Source organism: Euprymna scolopes, chromosome 14 (genome assembly GCF_053919585.1).
Source record: "Euprymna scolopes isolate OS-2025 chromosome 14, ASM5391958v1, whole genome shotgun sequence".
Classification (NCBI taxonomy): domain Eukaryota; kingdom Metazoa; phylum Mollusca; class Cephalopoda; order Sepiida; family Sepiolidae; genus Euprymna; species Euprymna scolopes.
In genome coordinates this window covers 110,996,232-111,011,951 of record NC_136495.1, presented here as the reverse complement: position 1 = coordinate 111,011,951, position 15,720 = coordinate 110,996,232, and the positions used below count along the sequence as shown (strand labels likewise).

The 15,720-nt window shown below is 35.8% G+C and overlaps 1 protein-coding gene across 4 annotated transcripts in view; it reads left to right on the top strand.

Moving 5' to 3' along the window:
• The window catches only part of LOC145293216 (nuclear factor NF-kappa-B p105 subunit-like), a 204,977-nt gene that overhangs the window by 56,786 nt on the left and 132,471 nt on the right, over window positions 1-15,720 (top strand). For all 4 annotated transcript variants that reach the window (XM_080139755.1, XM_080139757.1, XM_080139756.1 and 1 more), the window contains exon 3: window positions 15,372-15,508. In XM_080139755.1, the coding sequence (XP_079995881.1) occupies window positions 15,372-15,508 (137 nt within the window). The remainder of the gene's footprint in view (window positions 1-15,371; window positions 15,509-15,720) is intronic.

The following is a 15,720-nucleotide window of genomic DNA, read 5'->3' as shown; positions in this document are numbered from 1 at the left end:
GGACAATGATCTTTGATTGCAGTATCTGTTCCGGCAGATACTACATGAAAGTGATTTGAGATATTAAATCTTTTATTCAAGCTAAAATTACAAAGTAAGTTCAAACTGAACAAAAAATTTAGGCACAAGGCCAACTCAAAAGGAGGGGGTTTGAAGGTCGTTGGTCATTCTTGACACTCTAGAACTAAACAAAAGTTTCTCTTAGCTAGTATCTTCTTTCACCATAATACCGCATTCACTCTTTCGTACTGGAGGGCGTCCTACTTAGATCCCACTTGTTTAAAACATTTTTTATTTATGTGTAATAACAAAAACGATAACAATAATGATGATACAATAATTCATTTGTGTCGAGGGCTGGGGAAGAAAAAATACAAAAGTGGTTAGTAGGACCCTCTCAACCCCTTCTAGTTTGTAGACTGCCTGTTTTCTGCTCTGAGAAAAAAAGCCTTTGCTGAACATACAAAAAAATGTGCACACACATTTTGCCTTTTATATATATAGACTAGCAAGGGGTACCCGGCGTTGCCCGGTTGTTTTTCGGGGTATGTGAAAGAAAACCCCGAAAATGTGAAAAAAAAACAGGTGCCCCTGAAAAAAAAACGAAGCCTTCACGACGCCCAGTTGGAAAATAGTGAAGTGTTAAAAAAAACAAAAAAACAGGTGCGCGTTTTTGATTCACGTGACGGCGATAGGTATTCAGCAGTAAGCATTTTGTGCGGGACAGTTTTGAATGAGGTGAATAAATCAGTTTGTTTGGTTTTAAAAACCCGCTCCCTGTTTATTAGGAGGAGCGAAATGAAAGCTACAGTCTGATATGACGAAGTCGACATCGAACAAACGTTACTTAGCGCTCTTGAGACAACTGGCTTTCGGCGAGTTTCGCTTTTTTTTATACCGAAAACCGAATGTAACGCATGCCGATACGGGAAATGTCGAATAATTAACGTTTGAAAGTCAATAAAATTAAATAGACAGGCGAGCTCCGTGGGTAACTCTGAGATATTACAATTTATAGATGATATAAAAAGTTTTAAGAAGTTGTGAACCGAGCAAGCGCTTCTCTGAAAGAAGCCTTTTTTGGACATCGAGGAAAAGCATACATACATACATACATACATACATACATACATACATACATTTTCGCTTTTATATATATAGACTAGCAAGGGGTACCCGGCGTTGCCCGGGTGTTTGTAGGGGTGTGTGGTGTTAAATAAAAAAGAAGCGGGGGGGCGGGGGTAGGATCGAAGCTGAACCCCTGAGCCGAAGTTTGAAAATAAAATTGGCCAGCCAGAAGTGAAAGATGTTTGAAAGTCATCGAGCATTACGACGATGACGATCTAAGCATTGTTATAAGCGAAGTAAGAAAAGAAAACAATGTTTTAATTAAGCGGAGGGGGGGGGGTAAAACAAAAAAAAAATAACGTAAGGCAAACGAACGATTAAAACAGAAAAACGAACGAACGTTATGTGAAAAATGGCTTAAATAATACAGGGTTCAATATTTAAATTTAAAAAATAAAAAAAATAAAAATCTCACACCACGATTCGAACCCAAAACGTTTAGATAATGAACCAAGGCCTTAACTACCTGCGCTAAAGCGGCGTATATTAAGTTTGTTCGGTTTATCAACTATTTAAAGTAAATGAGGTCACAACGTCATGACGTCATCTGACGCATGCGTTGTTAACCCTCCCCCCCTGTCGATTTCGGAGTGAAAAAGTTAACGTTTTTCTCGTTTTCTGTCTAGACATCTCTCTCTCTCTCTCTCTGTTTGCGTCTCTCTCTCTCTCTCTCTGTTTGCGTCTCTCTCTCTCTCTCTCTCTCTCTGTTTGCGTCTCTCTCTCTCTCTCACTTCGTCTTCCTTACTCTAAAGACTGGAAAATGGCGTCTGGCTGTTTTTATTTTTAAAAACTTTGTTCGTTAATATTTTTTGTAAGCGTATTTTTTTTTTTACTTCACATGTTTGTCTTGTTATTTTTCATTTAACTATCGTATCTACCTATTTTGAATGTGGTAATAACTTTGCTAACGTTGCCATAGTGTAGAAGTTCATAGTTTAGCTTTAATTATTTTTTTTTTTTACCGATAACAACATTTTTAAATTGTAAATTCAGACCGCCATTAGAGGTTGCTGACGTCAAGATCACGTGACATGACTCAGCGGGTTTTAAATACAAGTTGACCCAAAATAAACGGCCACGTGTATACTTTATGTAGAAGAGTTGGCGGCCGTATTTTTTGGGGCAGTTATAAATCGATTTAAAAATATGTAATGTTTAACATTAAAATGTCACTTTTTTTGGGGGGGGGCCTGCAGAAAATCGATCAGTTGACACACTTCTGATGGTTACTTTGGGCCAATTTTTCGATATTTGTCGTCCGGAAGGTGGGGCTTTCATATGAGACCAAGTTTGTGAATTTTTGTTGTGTCTGTCGAAAGTTTTTAGCAGACACACAAACATACATACATACATACACACAAACAAACATAGACACATTTTCGCTTTTATATATATAGATAAGCTGCAACTCTCAATTTTTACTTAAGATCAGTTTCTAGCATGGATCGCTATTTAAGATCAGCTGTCTTGAATTTTAAGTCCTGTTTAATTTCAGAAGAGTTTCTGATGGGTAGCTTTTCTATGCAAGTTCTGGAGATGAAGAATTCTCGGTGGACAGTTGTTCTGTACAGATTCTGGACTGTACAATTTTGCAAGCAAAGAGCAACAGATCCTTCTCGCGTTGACACAAAAAAAATTATGTGCTGAAATGCTAAAAAATACTATTTTTATGGAGCAATTCTGGTTTCTGATTGGTTGATCACAGAACGTGAATTAATTTGATTCTTCAGTTCCTATCAGCAGTGTTTATAAATAGAATCTCCCAACTTTCAGGGAGGATAAGTCAAAAATATTGCAACAAGCTGCAACCCTGAATCCCTATTTAAGATCAGAAAACCCTATTTAAGATCAGCTTCTAGCCTAGACCTATATTTAAGATCAGATTTTAGCCTAGACCTATATTTAAGATCAGATTCTAGCCTAGACCTATATTTAAGATCAGCTTCTAGCCTAGACCTATATTTAAGATCAGCTTCTAGCCTAGACCTATATTTAAGATCAGATTTTAGCCTAGACTTATATTTAAGATCAGCTTCTAGCCTAGACCTATATTTAAGATCAGCTTCTAGCCTAGACCTATATTTAAGATCAGATTCTAGCCTAGTCCTATATTTAAGATCAGCTTCTAGCCTAGACCTATATTTAAGATCAGATTCTAGCCTAGACCTATATTTAAGATCAGCTTCTAGCCTAGACCTATATTTAAGATCAGCTTCTAGCCTAGACCTATATTTAAGATCAGCTTCTAGCCTAGACCTATATTTAAGATCAGATTTTAGCCTAGACCTATATTTAAGATCAGCTTCTAGCCTAGACCTATATTTAAGATCAGCTTCTAGCCTAGACCTATATTTAAGATCAGCTTCTAGCCTAGACCTATATTTAAGATCAGCTTCTAGCCTAGACCTATATTTAAGATCAGATTCTAGCCTAGACCTATATTTAAGATCAGCTTCTAGCCTAGACCTATATTTAAGATCAGATTCTAGCCTAGACCTATATTTAAGATCAGCTTCTAGCCTAGACCTATATTTAAGATCAGCTTCTAGCCTAGACCTATATTTAAGATCAGCTTCTAGCCTAGACCTATATTTAAGATCAGCTTCTAGCCTAGACCTATATTTAAGATCAGCTTCTAGCCTAGACCTATATTTAAGATCAGCTTCTAGCCTAGACCTATATTTAAGATCAGCTTCTAGCCTAGACCTATATTTAAGATCAGCTTCTAGCCTAGACCTATATTTAAGATCAGCTTCTAGCCTAGACCTATATTTAAGATCAGCTTCTAGCCTAGACCTATATTTAAGATCAGCTTCTAGCCTAGACCAATATTTAAGATCAGCTTCTAGCCTAGACCTATATTTAAGATCAGCTTCTAGCCTAGACCTATATTTAAGATCAGCTTCTAGCCTAGACCTATATTTAAGATCAGCTTCTAGCCTAGACCTATATTTAAGATCAGCTTCTAGCCTAGACCTATATTTAAGATCAGCTTCTAGCCTAGACCTATATTTAAGATCAGCTTCTAGCCTAGACCTATATTTAAGATCAGCTTCTAGCCTAGACCTATATTTAAGATCAGCTTCTAGCCTAGACCTATATTTAAGATCAGCTTCTAGCCTAGACCTATATTTAAGATCAGCTTCTAGCCTAGACCTATATTTAAGATCAGCTTCTAGCCTAGACCTATATTTAAGATCAGATTCTAGCCTAGACCTATATTTAAGATCAGATTCTAGCCTAGACCTATATTTAAGATCAGATTCTAGCCTAGACCTATATTTAAGATCAGCTTCTAGCCTAGACCTATATTTAAGATCAGCTTCTAGCCTAGACCTATATTTAAGATCAGCTTCTAGCCTAGACCTATATTTAAGATCAGCTTCTAGCCTAGACCTATATTTAAGATCAGATTTTAGCCTAGACTTATATTTAAGATCAGCTTCTAGCCTAGACCTATATTTAAGATCAGATTTTAGCCTAGACTTATATTTAAGATCAGCTTCTAGCCTAGACCTATATTTAAGATCAGCTTCTAGCCTAGACCTATATTTAAGATCAGCTTCTAGCCTAGACCTATATTTAAGATCAGCTTCTAGCCTAGACCTATATTTAAGATCAGCTTCTAGCCTAGACCTATATTTAAGATCAGCTTCTAGCCTAGACCTATATTTAAGATCAGCTTCTAGCCTAGACCTATATTTAAGATCAGCTTCTAGCCTAGACCTATATTTAAGATCAGCTTCTAGCCTAGACCTATATTTAAGATCAGCTTCTAGCCTAGACCTATATTTAAGATCAGCTTCTAGCCTAGACCTATATTTAAGATCAGCTTCTAGCCTAGACCTATATTTAAGATCAGCTTCTAGCCTAGACCTATATTTAAGATCAGCTTCTAGCCTAGACCTATATTTAAGATCAGCTTCTAGCCTAGACCTATATTTAAGATCAGCTTCTAGCCTAGACCTATATTTAAGATCAGCTTCTAGCCTAGACCTATATTTAAGATCAGCTTCTAGCCTAGACCTATATTTAAGATCAGCTTCTAGCCTAGACCTATATTTAAGATCAGCTTCTAGCCTAGACCTATATTTAAGATCAGCTTCTAGCCTAGACCTATATTTAAGATCAGCTTCTAGCCTAGACCTATATTTAAGATCAGCTTCTAGCCTAGACCTATATTTAAGATCAGCTTCTAGCCTAGACCTATATTTAAGATCAGCTTCTAGCCTAGACCTATATTTAAGATCAGCTTCTAGCCTAGACCTATATTTAAGATCAGCTTCTAGCCTAGACCTATATTTAAGATCAGCTTCTAGCCTAGACCTATATTTAAGATCAGCTTCTAGCCTAGACCTATATTTAAGATCAGCTTCTAGCCTAGACCTATATTTAAGATCAGCTTCTAGCCTAGACCTATATTTAAGATCAGCTTCTAGCCTAGACCTATATTTAAGATCAGCTTCTAGCCTAGACCTATATTTAAGATCAGCTTCTAGCCTAGACCTATATTTAAGATCAGCTTCTAGCCTAGACCTATATTTAAGATCAGCTTCTAGCCTAGACCTATATTTAAGATCAGCTTCTAGCCTAGACCTATATTTAAGATCAGATTCTAGCCTAGACCTATATTTAAGATCAGCTTCTAGCCTAGACCTATATTTAAGATCAGCTGTTAGCCTGAACCCCTTTTTAAGATTTCAACTTGTCAATAATCACTCTATTTACTTGTGACTAAAGTGCTAGGCAATTGACTTCTGCTTCCTATTTGGGAAGAGGTAGTGTTTGGGTGGATGATCACTTGAGATTAAACAGATACTATATTTTGATCTCTGTTAAAAAGCAAGAAAATTCTGGGAAACCTTTTTTACTCTGAACTACACTTGCAGACCCAGACTTAACAATTAAATCTGCCATAAGTGGTTTTATACTGCACTACTGGAAGGGACCCAGAAAACTACTGCTTGTTTACTGGTTAGGGGTGCAATATTTACTTTGGCCCCAGTGACTTGCCAATACAAATTACACTACGACCTCCCTGTCCTTTTCCCCACTGTCTAGCATATGTGTCCAAATTCATAGATATTTTCCTCTTTGTTTTTTTCTTTTTCCTATTTGGTTTTCTCTTTTTTTTTTTTTGAGCATATTTGTTGCAAGATAAGGGTTGAATTTCAACAATCTGATATTTTGTGTGCAAGGGAAATAACTCGATTTTCCACTTTTGTTTTTGTTTGGAGCCAGTTATTTTTCCTCTGAATGAAATAACAAGATAATGATTTCGTATCAAAATAGTAATTTCTTCTTTTTTATGGAAATCGCTCCAGACAAGGCATGAAGCCACTTAATGTAAAGAGCTGAAAAATCCTATTTCAAGGCCAAAAACTAGTCAACTAGCATTAGCTAGTTGACTAGTTTTTGGCCTTGAAATTTCTTGGATTTTTCAGCTCTTTACATTAAGTGGCTTCATGCCTTGTCTGGCTTTGAAATAGGATGTTTCAGCTCTTATATTATATAATGTTATGTTATATGGATAGATATCGATCCAGAAAACAACAATTCTTCCTCTTTTGTCAGAAACATCATTCTTGGAATGTGAGGAAACTGAAGGACATAATAAAGGAAGCGAGAGTTACAAGATTGCTGACAGTAAACCCAAAGTCTACTTTCTTCTCTTTTTGAGATGATCAAACGGTTCTTGAACCTTTGCATAAGCTCTGGCCCTCTGCATCCTGTTTGTGTCTCTGTCAGACTCCCTTTCTCCCAATCTTCCCGTCTCTTCTCTTATATAATTCTTACTCCAATTTACATTTTTATGAAACTATATTCCTTCTTTTGTCCATTGTTTCACCTTATTGATGTCATGCATGGAGCAACGTTCAGGTTTCCAATCTCTCTCCAAAAATAATTACTTTTTTTCACAAATTTTGTTCTCCAAATCAAGATGGCTTTGTCCAGGTTTCTGATCTACGTAACCCTGTGTCACCAACCCCCATCATATTATTGCACATTTTCCTTAGTCATATCAAACTTTTAAAAAAGAATTTAACCCTTTTTTCCTCTTTTGTTTATTCCTTGCACTTCTGTCGACTCTATTTCTCCTTTTACCTATTCCTTTTCTCACTCTCGCTCACCTTATCTCTCACGTATTGAATTTTTTGTCATTCAAAAAGAAAATAACCTATTTGTTACTTTTAATGCACTACACATTTACATACGCATTAACGTGTAGACACTTGGGACCCAACACGTTGTAGACTTGGTCGCAAAGGAGACAAAGAATGTTGCATAGGGGTACATATTAAGGAGATGATGCAGAGTTCATATTGGCGCACATATATAACGGGTTCATGTACAGATATAACGATAGTGATGATGAGGGAGAGAAGGCATGTATACAGTTCTTTTAACATATTAGAGGAGAGAGAAATCCTTCACTTATGATGATGGTGGGGACGCATAATACTTGGAAGGCTTTACACAAGAGTTTGTTATAATTGATGATAAACACAATTACCTTTTTCTGTTGTAACTGAATGACGACACGAGACAATGTGTACAAAACATGACGATGACTTCTTTATTTATCGGATCGACCGGTCGAATGACGTCAGGAATTCACTTGTATCTACATGGTTAATCTTCTACCCTTCACTTCAAAAGGGTCAACTGACCACTGACTGCCAACTGACCGACTCTTAACTCTCTCTCTGACTGACGAACCTATAGAACTATATGGAGAATTGTCCTTTGTCTATGACGTCAGAAGTGTGTTTTTCAAACGTGACTAATTTTACGTGGTTATGCATGTGTTTGTTCAAAACACACTTCTGCACACAAAAGAATACTAATAACAGTTATATATATATGTATATATATATATATATATATATATATATATATATATATATAACTGTTCTTTTAACACATATTAGAGGAGAGGGAAATCAGGGTTAATCTTCTACCCCTTCGCCTCTAAGGGGACTGACCAACTGACTGACTAAAATCCGAACCCATAATATCGAGAAATCTCCTTTGTCTATGATATCAGAAGAGTGTTTTTCAAATGTGACCAATTTCACGTGGCTAAATTTCTAACATTCCATTTCTTAACTTTGCCTACAGGGTTCGATTCTATCTCATTTTCACCTATCTGATACTCTTCTTATTTACATGGAAAGGGGACAGCCCTTTCTGTAACAAGAATAGGAAAGAACTTCAACTGACTGTCTCAGGTTTTAAGAAAAAGACCTTTATTCCTCATTCTCCCACCATGCGTGACTTCTCATTATGGCTGTGACATCACCCACATCTCTAATGTCATCGTCAGTATGTGCACATGTTCTTTTTGTAGTATTTTTCTTTTTCCTTATGATGTCACTTCACACACAGCTCAGCATTTACATACAGCCGCCATACGAAAGGAAGAAATATTAAAAATATCATCATACGAGTTATTGTGAGTGTATATTTTGGTATATATTTTTTCTGTTTAAAAATGTCTAAATACCCTATATATCAAGTTGCAAGTCTGTAGAATAAATATTCAAAGAGGAGTTTATATGACTGTGTGGTGATGGTATGAAGAGACACAGCAATAAGCACCCACTGTTGGCATGTGCTTGCTGTAAAGAAGCGCTGGCATTCAAACCTGTAACCTTTCTGGTACAAAATAATACAAATATGCAAATTTAGGTGCTGTTGGGCGTCCGACGTGGCAGCACAAAAAGACAGATTTTTTTGTTTGACACAAGTTTTTCATCTTAGGACGTTGCTTCATTCACGTGTAAGTTTATTTTCAGTTGGGGAAGAAAAAAGAAGAGCCCAACTTCTCCTACTTGGATAAATAAGTGAACGTTTTGTTGTGCAGAAAAAAAAAAGACAAAATAATCCGACTTGAGCATATGTTTTGTTCTCAACTCGAAACAATTTACGTGACTAAAATAGGAATTAATTCCGTAAAAGTATTATGCAATCACAAAAAAACATTCTTTCAGAATATTAGAACACAGAACGAGTATTTTTTTTTCCCCTGTTATTTTTGATGGAGGGTGGACACCATTCAGAATATCAATCATTAGCAAAAAAAAAAAAAAAAAAAAATTAAAGCAAGTTAAAATCTATGCAAACATGTGTGAATTTATTTTTTTTTATTTAAATTATTTTATTGATTAAAAACAAAATTGGACTTTTTTTTTTTTTTTCTAATTGAAAAATACAAAAATGTTCACATATGACATTTTTTCAAACATGTAAACAAAAAGCAAAATAGACGATAATGCACTAGTGTGAATAAACTACTTCCTTGGTTTTCAGATTGGAGATTTGGAGAGCGCACATTCGGCATTTTGAGTGTATTTTTTGGTATATCTTTTTTTTTGTTTATCTTATTTATTAAGAAAATAAAGAAAAGATTTCATATTATAAAAGTAAAAAAAGTAATTATAACTAAAATGAAAATGAAGTGGTTCACATGTGTCAAGTGTCAGTCCAACTAAAAATGATAATATGCGTGTAACAACAGATTACTCACACAATAATTAGCCAATCAGCATGTTAAGTAGGTGTGAATATAAAAGTTTTCTAGAATATTAGATGTGATCTATATCTATAAAAGTGACAATGTATGGATCTGTGTTTGAGGACAACTCTCAACCTATATATTTAAGAAATTTGATCTACAGACTTGAAATTTGATATATAGGGTATTCAGACGTGTGGAAAACTTTTTAATCAGTTTTCATCTGGAAAAAAGGGCTGCTAAGGGGTCAGAATTGAAAAATTGGTACATGAGGGTTATCGGATTTTTATGTTTGTCAACTGTTTCATGAATGTGAATGGTTTGCACGACGGATTCCTTACGTTAAGAATTAGTAGGTTTGAAAACACTTTTTAAAGATCGTGTCAAGCTGGCGTAATGGTTACCATACTTGAGTCACTGCTTGTGTTTTTGATCTCAGCTTGCATATTTTTTTTTTGTCTTTCACTTACAAGAAGTGAACTGTTTAGAAAAACTATAATACTCACATGCACGTGTCTCAGTTTCTGCATAATTTAAAATATAATATTTATGTATATTTTATGACTGGACAACGCCGGGTGGCCTGCTAGTAGTTTATAAAAGCAAGGAAAATGCATCAGGACTCCACATCAAAACAATTCACACATTTTCTGCCAACAGACTTGTGCAGTTTTGATCTTGGCAACAACCTTTAAAGAAATACCATTTACAATGTTCGCCATGTATGTGAAACTCCTAACCATACACTAAGCATCAACATTGCACACATCAACCCGCCACATAGAATAAACAACAATATTTACTTGATCAAAAAACATGTTGATATGTTTCAAGCCTTTAAAAAAAACGAGCAATCAAGCAGTATGACTAAACTGCTAGCTCTGATTAACTTGTGCATACATCTTGTTAGTCATAACTTTTTATTTAAAGCGAGCACAAAAACCTTATTTTTTTTTTTTTACTGTAAGGGTCACCACTTATCAAGACCCTAAAGCCACTCAAGGATAAGAGTAATGTGTTAGATAGATAGTGAGACTAGATCAGTCATGGTGGAACTATTAAGTATTGTACTTAAACATGCCAATTTGACTTTTATTAAGGGAAAGTATAGTGATAGAAGAACTGAAAATGAATACAATTGCCTAATCTATTTATGCAATCAACTAGGTAGGTAAAATAACCATTTATGGACGAGAAACACTATTATTAAATAAAACAATCAGAAAATAAAAATATAAATTAAATACTGAAATAAAATGCAGTTATTAACATTTGAATTTAAAAAGATAAAAATTAAAATTAATATAGCAGCAACTTATCTCGAAAAGAGTTCCATCTCACAAAATGCAAACTGTTGAAGGGAAATTAGCTTTAAAAACATCAGCGTTCCAATGACTGTTTTTTCTTCTTTTTTTTTTAAATTAACCGTTAAAAGAAAAGCGTGATCATATTCTGAACTTCAGCCTGGACGTTTTAAGAAATTGCGAGATAAAAAGCAGGGGGAGGGGGGGAGTCTTCCAAAAGTCAGCTAGTGATGTTTTTTTAAATTAACCGTTGAAAGAAAAGCGAAACTGGCATTGGACAGACTATTTCCCTAAATGAGTTCGTAATTAAAGGATACTCTAACTTAACTTCCAAATCTGACCCCCAAGATCGCCATAGGCATGGAATATGTGCCTATATTAAAGATGGCTTTCTATGTGGTAGGGACATCTCCAGAAGATTCTAACTTACCCTATATGTGCTTCCGGGTTGCACTCGCTCACACTACTACATTTATATTTACTCTCTATCGCCCCCACAACAGCGGCGTTATTATCTTTAAAAGTATATCTGAGAAAATTGACTACGTCCTATCTGTTTATCCTTCAGCTAAGATTCACGTATGTGGAGACTACAATGTTCACAATGTGGAATGGTTAACCAACTCAAAAAAGATCGATAATGAGGGGAGGTTCTGTCATGATTTCTCCATTGCTTATGACCTCATTCAGATTGTTCACAAACCCACCCGTGTGCCTGACACTGACAGTCAGTATGCGAGTCTCCTAGACCTTTGTTTCACAACTTGCTCTGAACTATGTTCAGTTTCCATTCTGTCTCCTCTTGGATCTTCCAACCACTCTGTTTTATCAATTAAGATAAAAAAGAAATGTAATAAGTCCTCAGATGTACCTCTCCATTGTACAGTATATCGATACGCTATGGCTGACTGGGATAGCTTCTGTACATTTATATCAGATCTACCTCTGCGTTCCATGTTTAAAAAGGATGTGTCCACTATTGTATCAGACCTGATGGAATGGTTAATTTTTGGTGTAGACCATTTCATACCTTCGAAAAAGTTCCAGCAAAAACCTAACAGCCAGCCATGGTTCTCTCCAGAATGTGCTGCTGCCATTGCGCACAGAAATCACCTTTTCCATTGCTTCCAATGTAGTAGATGTATGGAGACTAAAGCCACTTTCAGGACTGCCAGCAACCATTGTAAGAAAGTAATAAAGAACGCAAGAGAGCTGTATGCTCAGTCCGTCAAGTCCAAAGTAGCTGAGCAGCGGCTTGGTTCCCACCAGTTTTGGCAAATAGCAAACAGAATCCTGAACAGAAGCATGTGCTCTATCCCAACTATCATCAATGGATCTGAGGTAATCTCATCAGCATCAGACAAAGCCAAACTCTTTGCAAAGAACTTTGCAGCCAATTCTACCTTTTGTGACCAAGGCCGCCAACCTCCAATATTTCCTCTTGTATCAGAAAACACGCTATGTGATATACAAATATCTGTACGTGATGTTGTCAAGCTAATCAAAAACCTTGATTCCAGTAAGGCAACTGGCCCTAACGGTATTCCAATTATAGTACTCAAAAAACTTCAACCAGAACTAGCAATAGACAAATAGTCTCCTGTGCGTCATGAGTAAGTTGCTGGAGTCTGTGTTAAATACAGAAGTAATCAACCATCTCAGCAAAAATAACCTTCTTAGTGACACACAATATGGTTTCCGTTCTGCTAGATCTACAGCAGATGTGCTTACAGTTATATCTCATAGGATTAGCGAATCTCTCGAAGGAGGCTACCTTTTTAGGGCAATTGCTCTTGACATATCAAAGGCCTTTGATAGGGTATTGCATAAAGGTTTACTTTACAAAATCTCCAGCTATGGTATAGCTGGAAATGTCTGCTCAATTATTAAATCATTTCTCTCTGATAGGTTCATAAGAGTAGTAGTTGATGGGCAGAAATCAGAAGCTCACAATATTAATGCTGCAGTCCCTCAGTGGTCCATCCTGGGCCCAACTCTTTTCCTGATCTACACTAATGATCTTCCAATCACATCCTTACATCATTCGTAGACATTTATGCTGATGCCACTACCATCTATGGTAGCACATCTATGACCGTAAATGACCAAGTTCTCTCCGATTCTCTCTCCTCTGATCTTGAGCAGGTGGTACAATGAGGAAACGAGTGGCTAGTTACGTTTAATGCATATAAAACCAAGCTTCTATCTTTACTTCATCAACACTCTGATCCCCATCTGGCATCAATTGAAATGAATGGCTCTCGTCTTGGGGAGGCGTCATGTTTTGACAGGCTTCTGGCCTTGACCTTTACTCTTGATCTTAAATTGAACACGTACATCAAATCTGTTGCCAAGGCCGCTGGAAAAATGGTGGGATCCTTCTATCTATCGAGTAGATATCTCACTGCTGATGCAATTCTCTATCTATATAAGAGCCAGGCATGTCCAAGGATGGAGTACTGTTGCCACATATAGGCAGGAGCTGCTAGAAAGGACTTGTCCTGCCTTGATAGAGTTCAAAATAGATTTCGTAGCCTCGTAGAAGATGTCCTTTTCTCTTCCCTGCAACCTCTATCTCACAGAAGAGATGTTGTGAGTTTGTCTTTGCTTTATCGTTATTTTTATGGCAAGTGCTCGACTAATCTTCAATCTGTGGTACCCCTCACCAAACTTTCACAAGAAACACTCGTCAAGCTGAAAACGCTATCAATAATTCCCTCCACTCTTTATCTGTGCCTAAACCTAAATGTCGATTCCATGAACAAAGCTTCTTTCTAAGAACTGTACGCCTGTGGAATTGTTTTCCGTTTTCGTGCTTTCCAGCTGACTATAATATGGTTGTCTTCAAGTCTAACGTAAACAAGTTCTTGATGAGCCATTCCACTTAAGTTAACAAATTTACCGAATTTCCATTACTAACGATTACTATATTATCCAATTGACTACTGTACACTCTTTAACCCTTATCCTTATAAGTGGTTATGCCTATGTAAAAAAAAAAAAAAAACTTGGGAAGGGCTAGATTATCAAAATCGATGACTCGATAGTAATTTATACTCTCGTGCTAACACAACATGCATTCAAACATCCTCAGACATCTTTAAATAAATGTTATATTTTAACTACAGTATTATCGTGGTTTATTTATTATCTTGATTGTAATGGGTATGCACTGATGCGACCGAGAACAAAAGCAATATAAGTATAACACTTTAGCCATTTGTTATCATTTGAGTTTGTATTGGTGTTATCATTCAAGTTTGTATTGGTGTTATCATTCGAGTTTGTATTGGTGTTATCATTCGAGTTTGTATTGGTGTTATCATTCGAGTTTGTATTGGTGTTATCATTTGAGTTTGTATTGGTGTTATCATTCGAGTTTGTATTGGTGTTATCATTCAAGTTTGTATTGGTGTTATCATTCGAGTTTGTATTGGTGTTATCATTCGAGTTTGTATTGGTGTTATCATTCGAGTTTGTATTGGTGTTATCATTCGAGTTTGTATTGGTGTTATCATTCGAGTTTGTATTGGTGTTATCATTCGAGTTTGTATTGGTGTTATCATTCGAGTTTGTATTGGTGTTATCATTCGAGTTTGTATTGGTGTTATCATTCGAGTTTGTATTGGTGTTATCATTCGAGTTTGTATTGGTGTTATCATTCGAGTTTGTATTGGTGTTATCATTCGAGTTTGTATTGGTGTTATCATTCGAGTTTGTATTGGTGTTATCATTCGAGTTTGTATTGGTGTTATCATTCGAGTTTGTATTGGTGGTATCATTCGAGTTTGTATTGGCGTTATCATTCGAGTTTGTATTCACCTTACTGGTGAAGTTCATGCCTGTTATTCCTAGAGTCTGTATCATCATTACTATTTTGTATTTGCAAGCAAACATTCCATTCCGAGTCAAGAGTTTTTTTGAGACAGTGATCACTTTAATTTGAACTACTATTTTATTTTGCTTAGTAATTTACAAAAGCAAAGACATATGTAAATTATGATTGCATTTAATGATCATGTTGACACATCGGTTCCCATTAGATCATCAAAGTTAAGCAACATTGTGCCTGGTCATTGTCAAATGGATACCACTTGAAAATACCAGGCGCCGTATGTAGGAGGACCTCGATACTTTCTTGCAAGAACAGCAAAAATCTGATATTTTCACCTCCCTTGACCAGCACATATATGTGACTGGGGATTACATATGAAATTTATATATCTTTAACACTTTCTCCTTCAGAGGAAGCTGGTTAAATCCATGTAGGATGAATGCCATGTCTGTCTTTCTACCTCTTAAATCTGGTTTTTTTTTTTGTGTTTTTTTTTTTAGTATAAAGAGTTAATCAAAAAATTGATATAAAATATAGTGTTTGTGCTTTTCAAGTTCTTTTGTTGACAATATTTTTTTATTTTTAGAGGATGCATATGTGACCATCATTGAAGAGCCCCAATCACGGGGTTTTCGTTTTCGTTATAAGTGTGAAGGACCTTCCCATGGTGGACTTCAAGGAGTGAATAGCGAGAAAGGGAAAAAATCATATCCAGCTATTCAGGTAAGAATTTCTTTTTGAGTTTAATTTTTTTTTTCTTCTGATTGTGTTTCAAAACATTTTTTTCATCTGATTGTGTTTCAAAACATTTTTTTCATCTGATTGTGTTTCAAAACATTTTTTTCATCTGATTGTGTTTCAAAACATTTTATTAATAGTCACTTATCATCGTCATATGAATCTGAGAATTCTATTGTTGGCAATGGTTTCCCTGA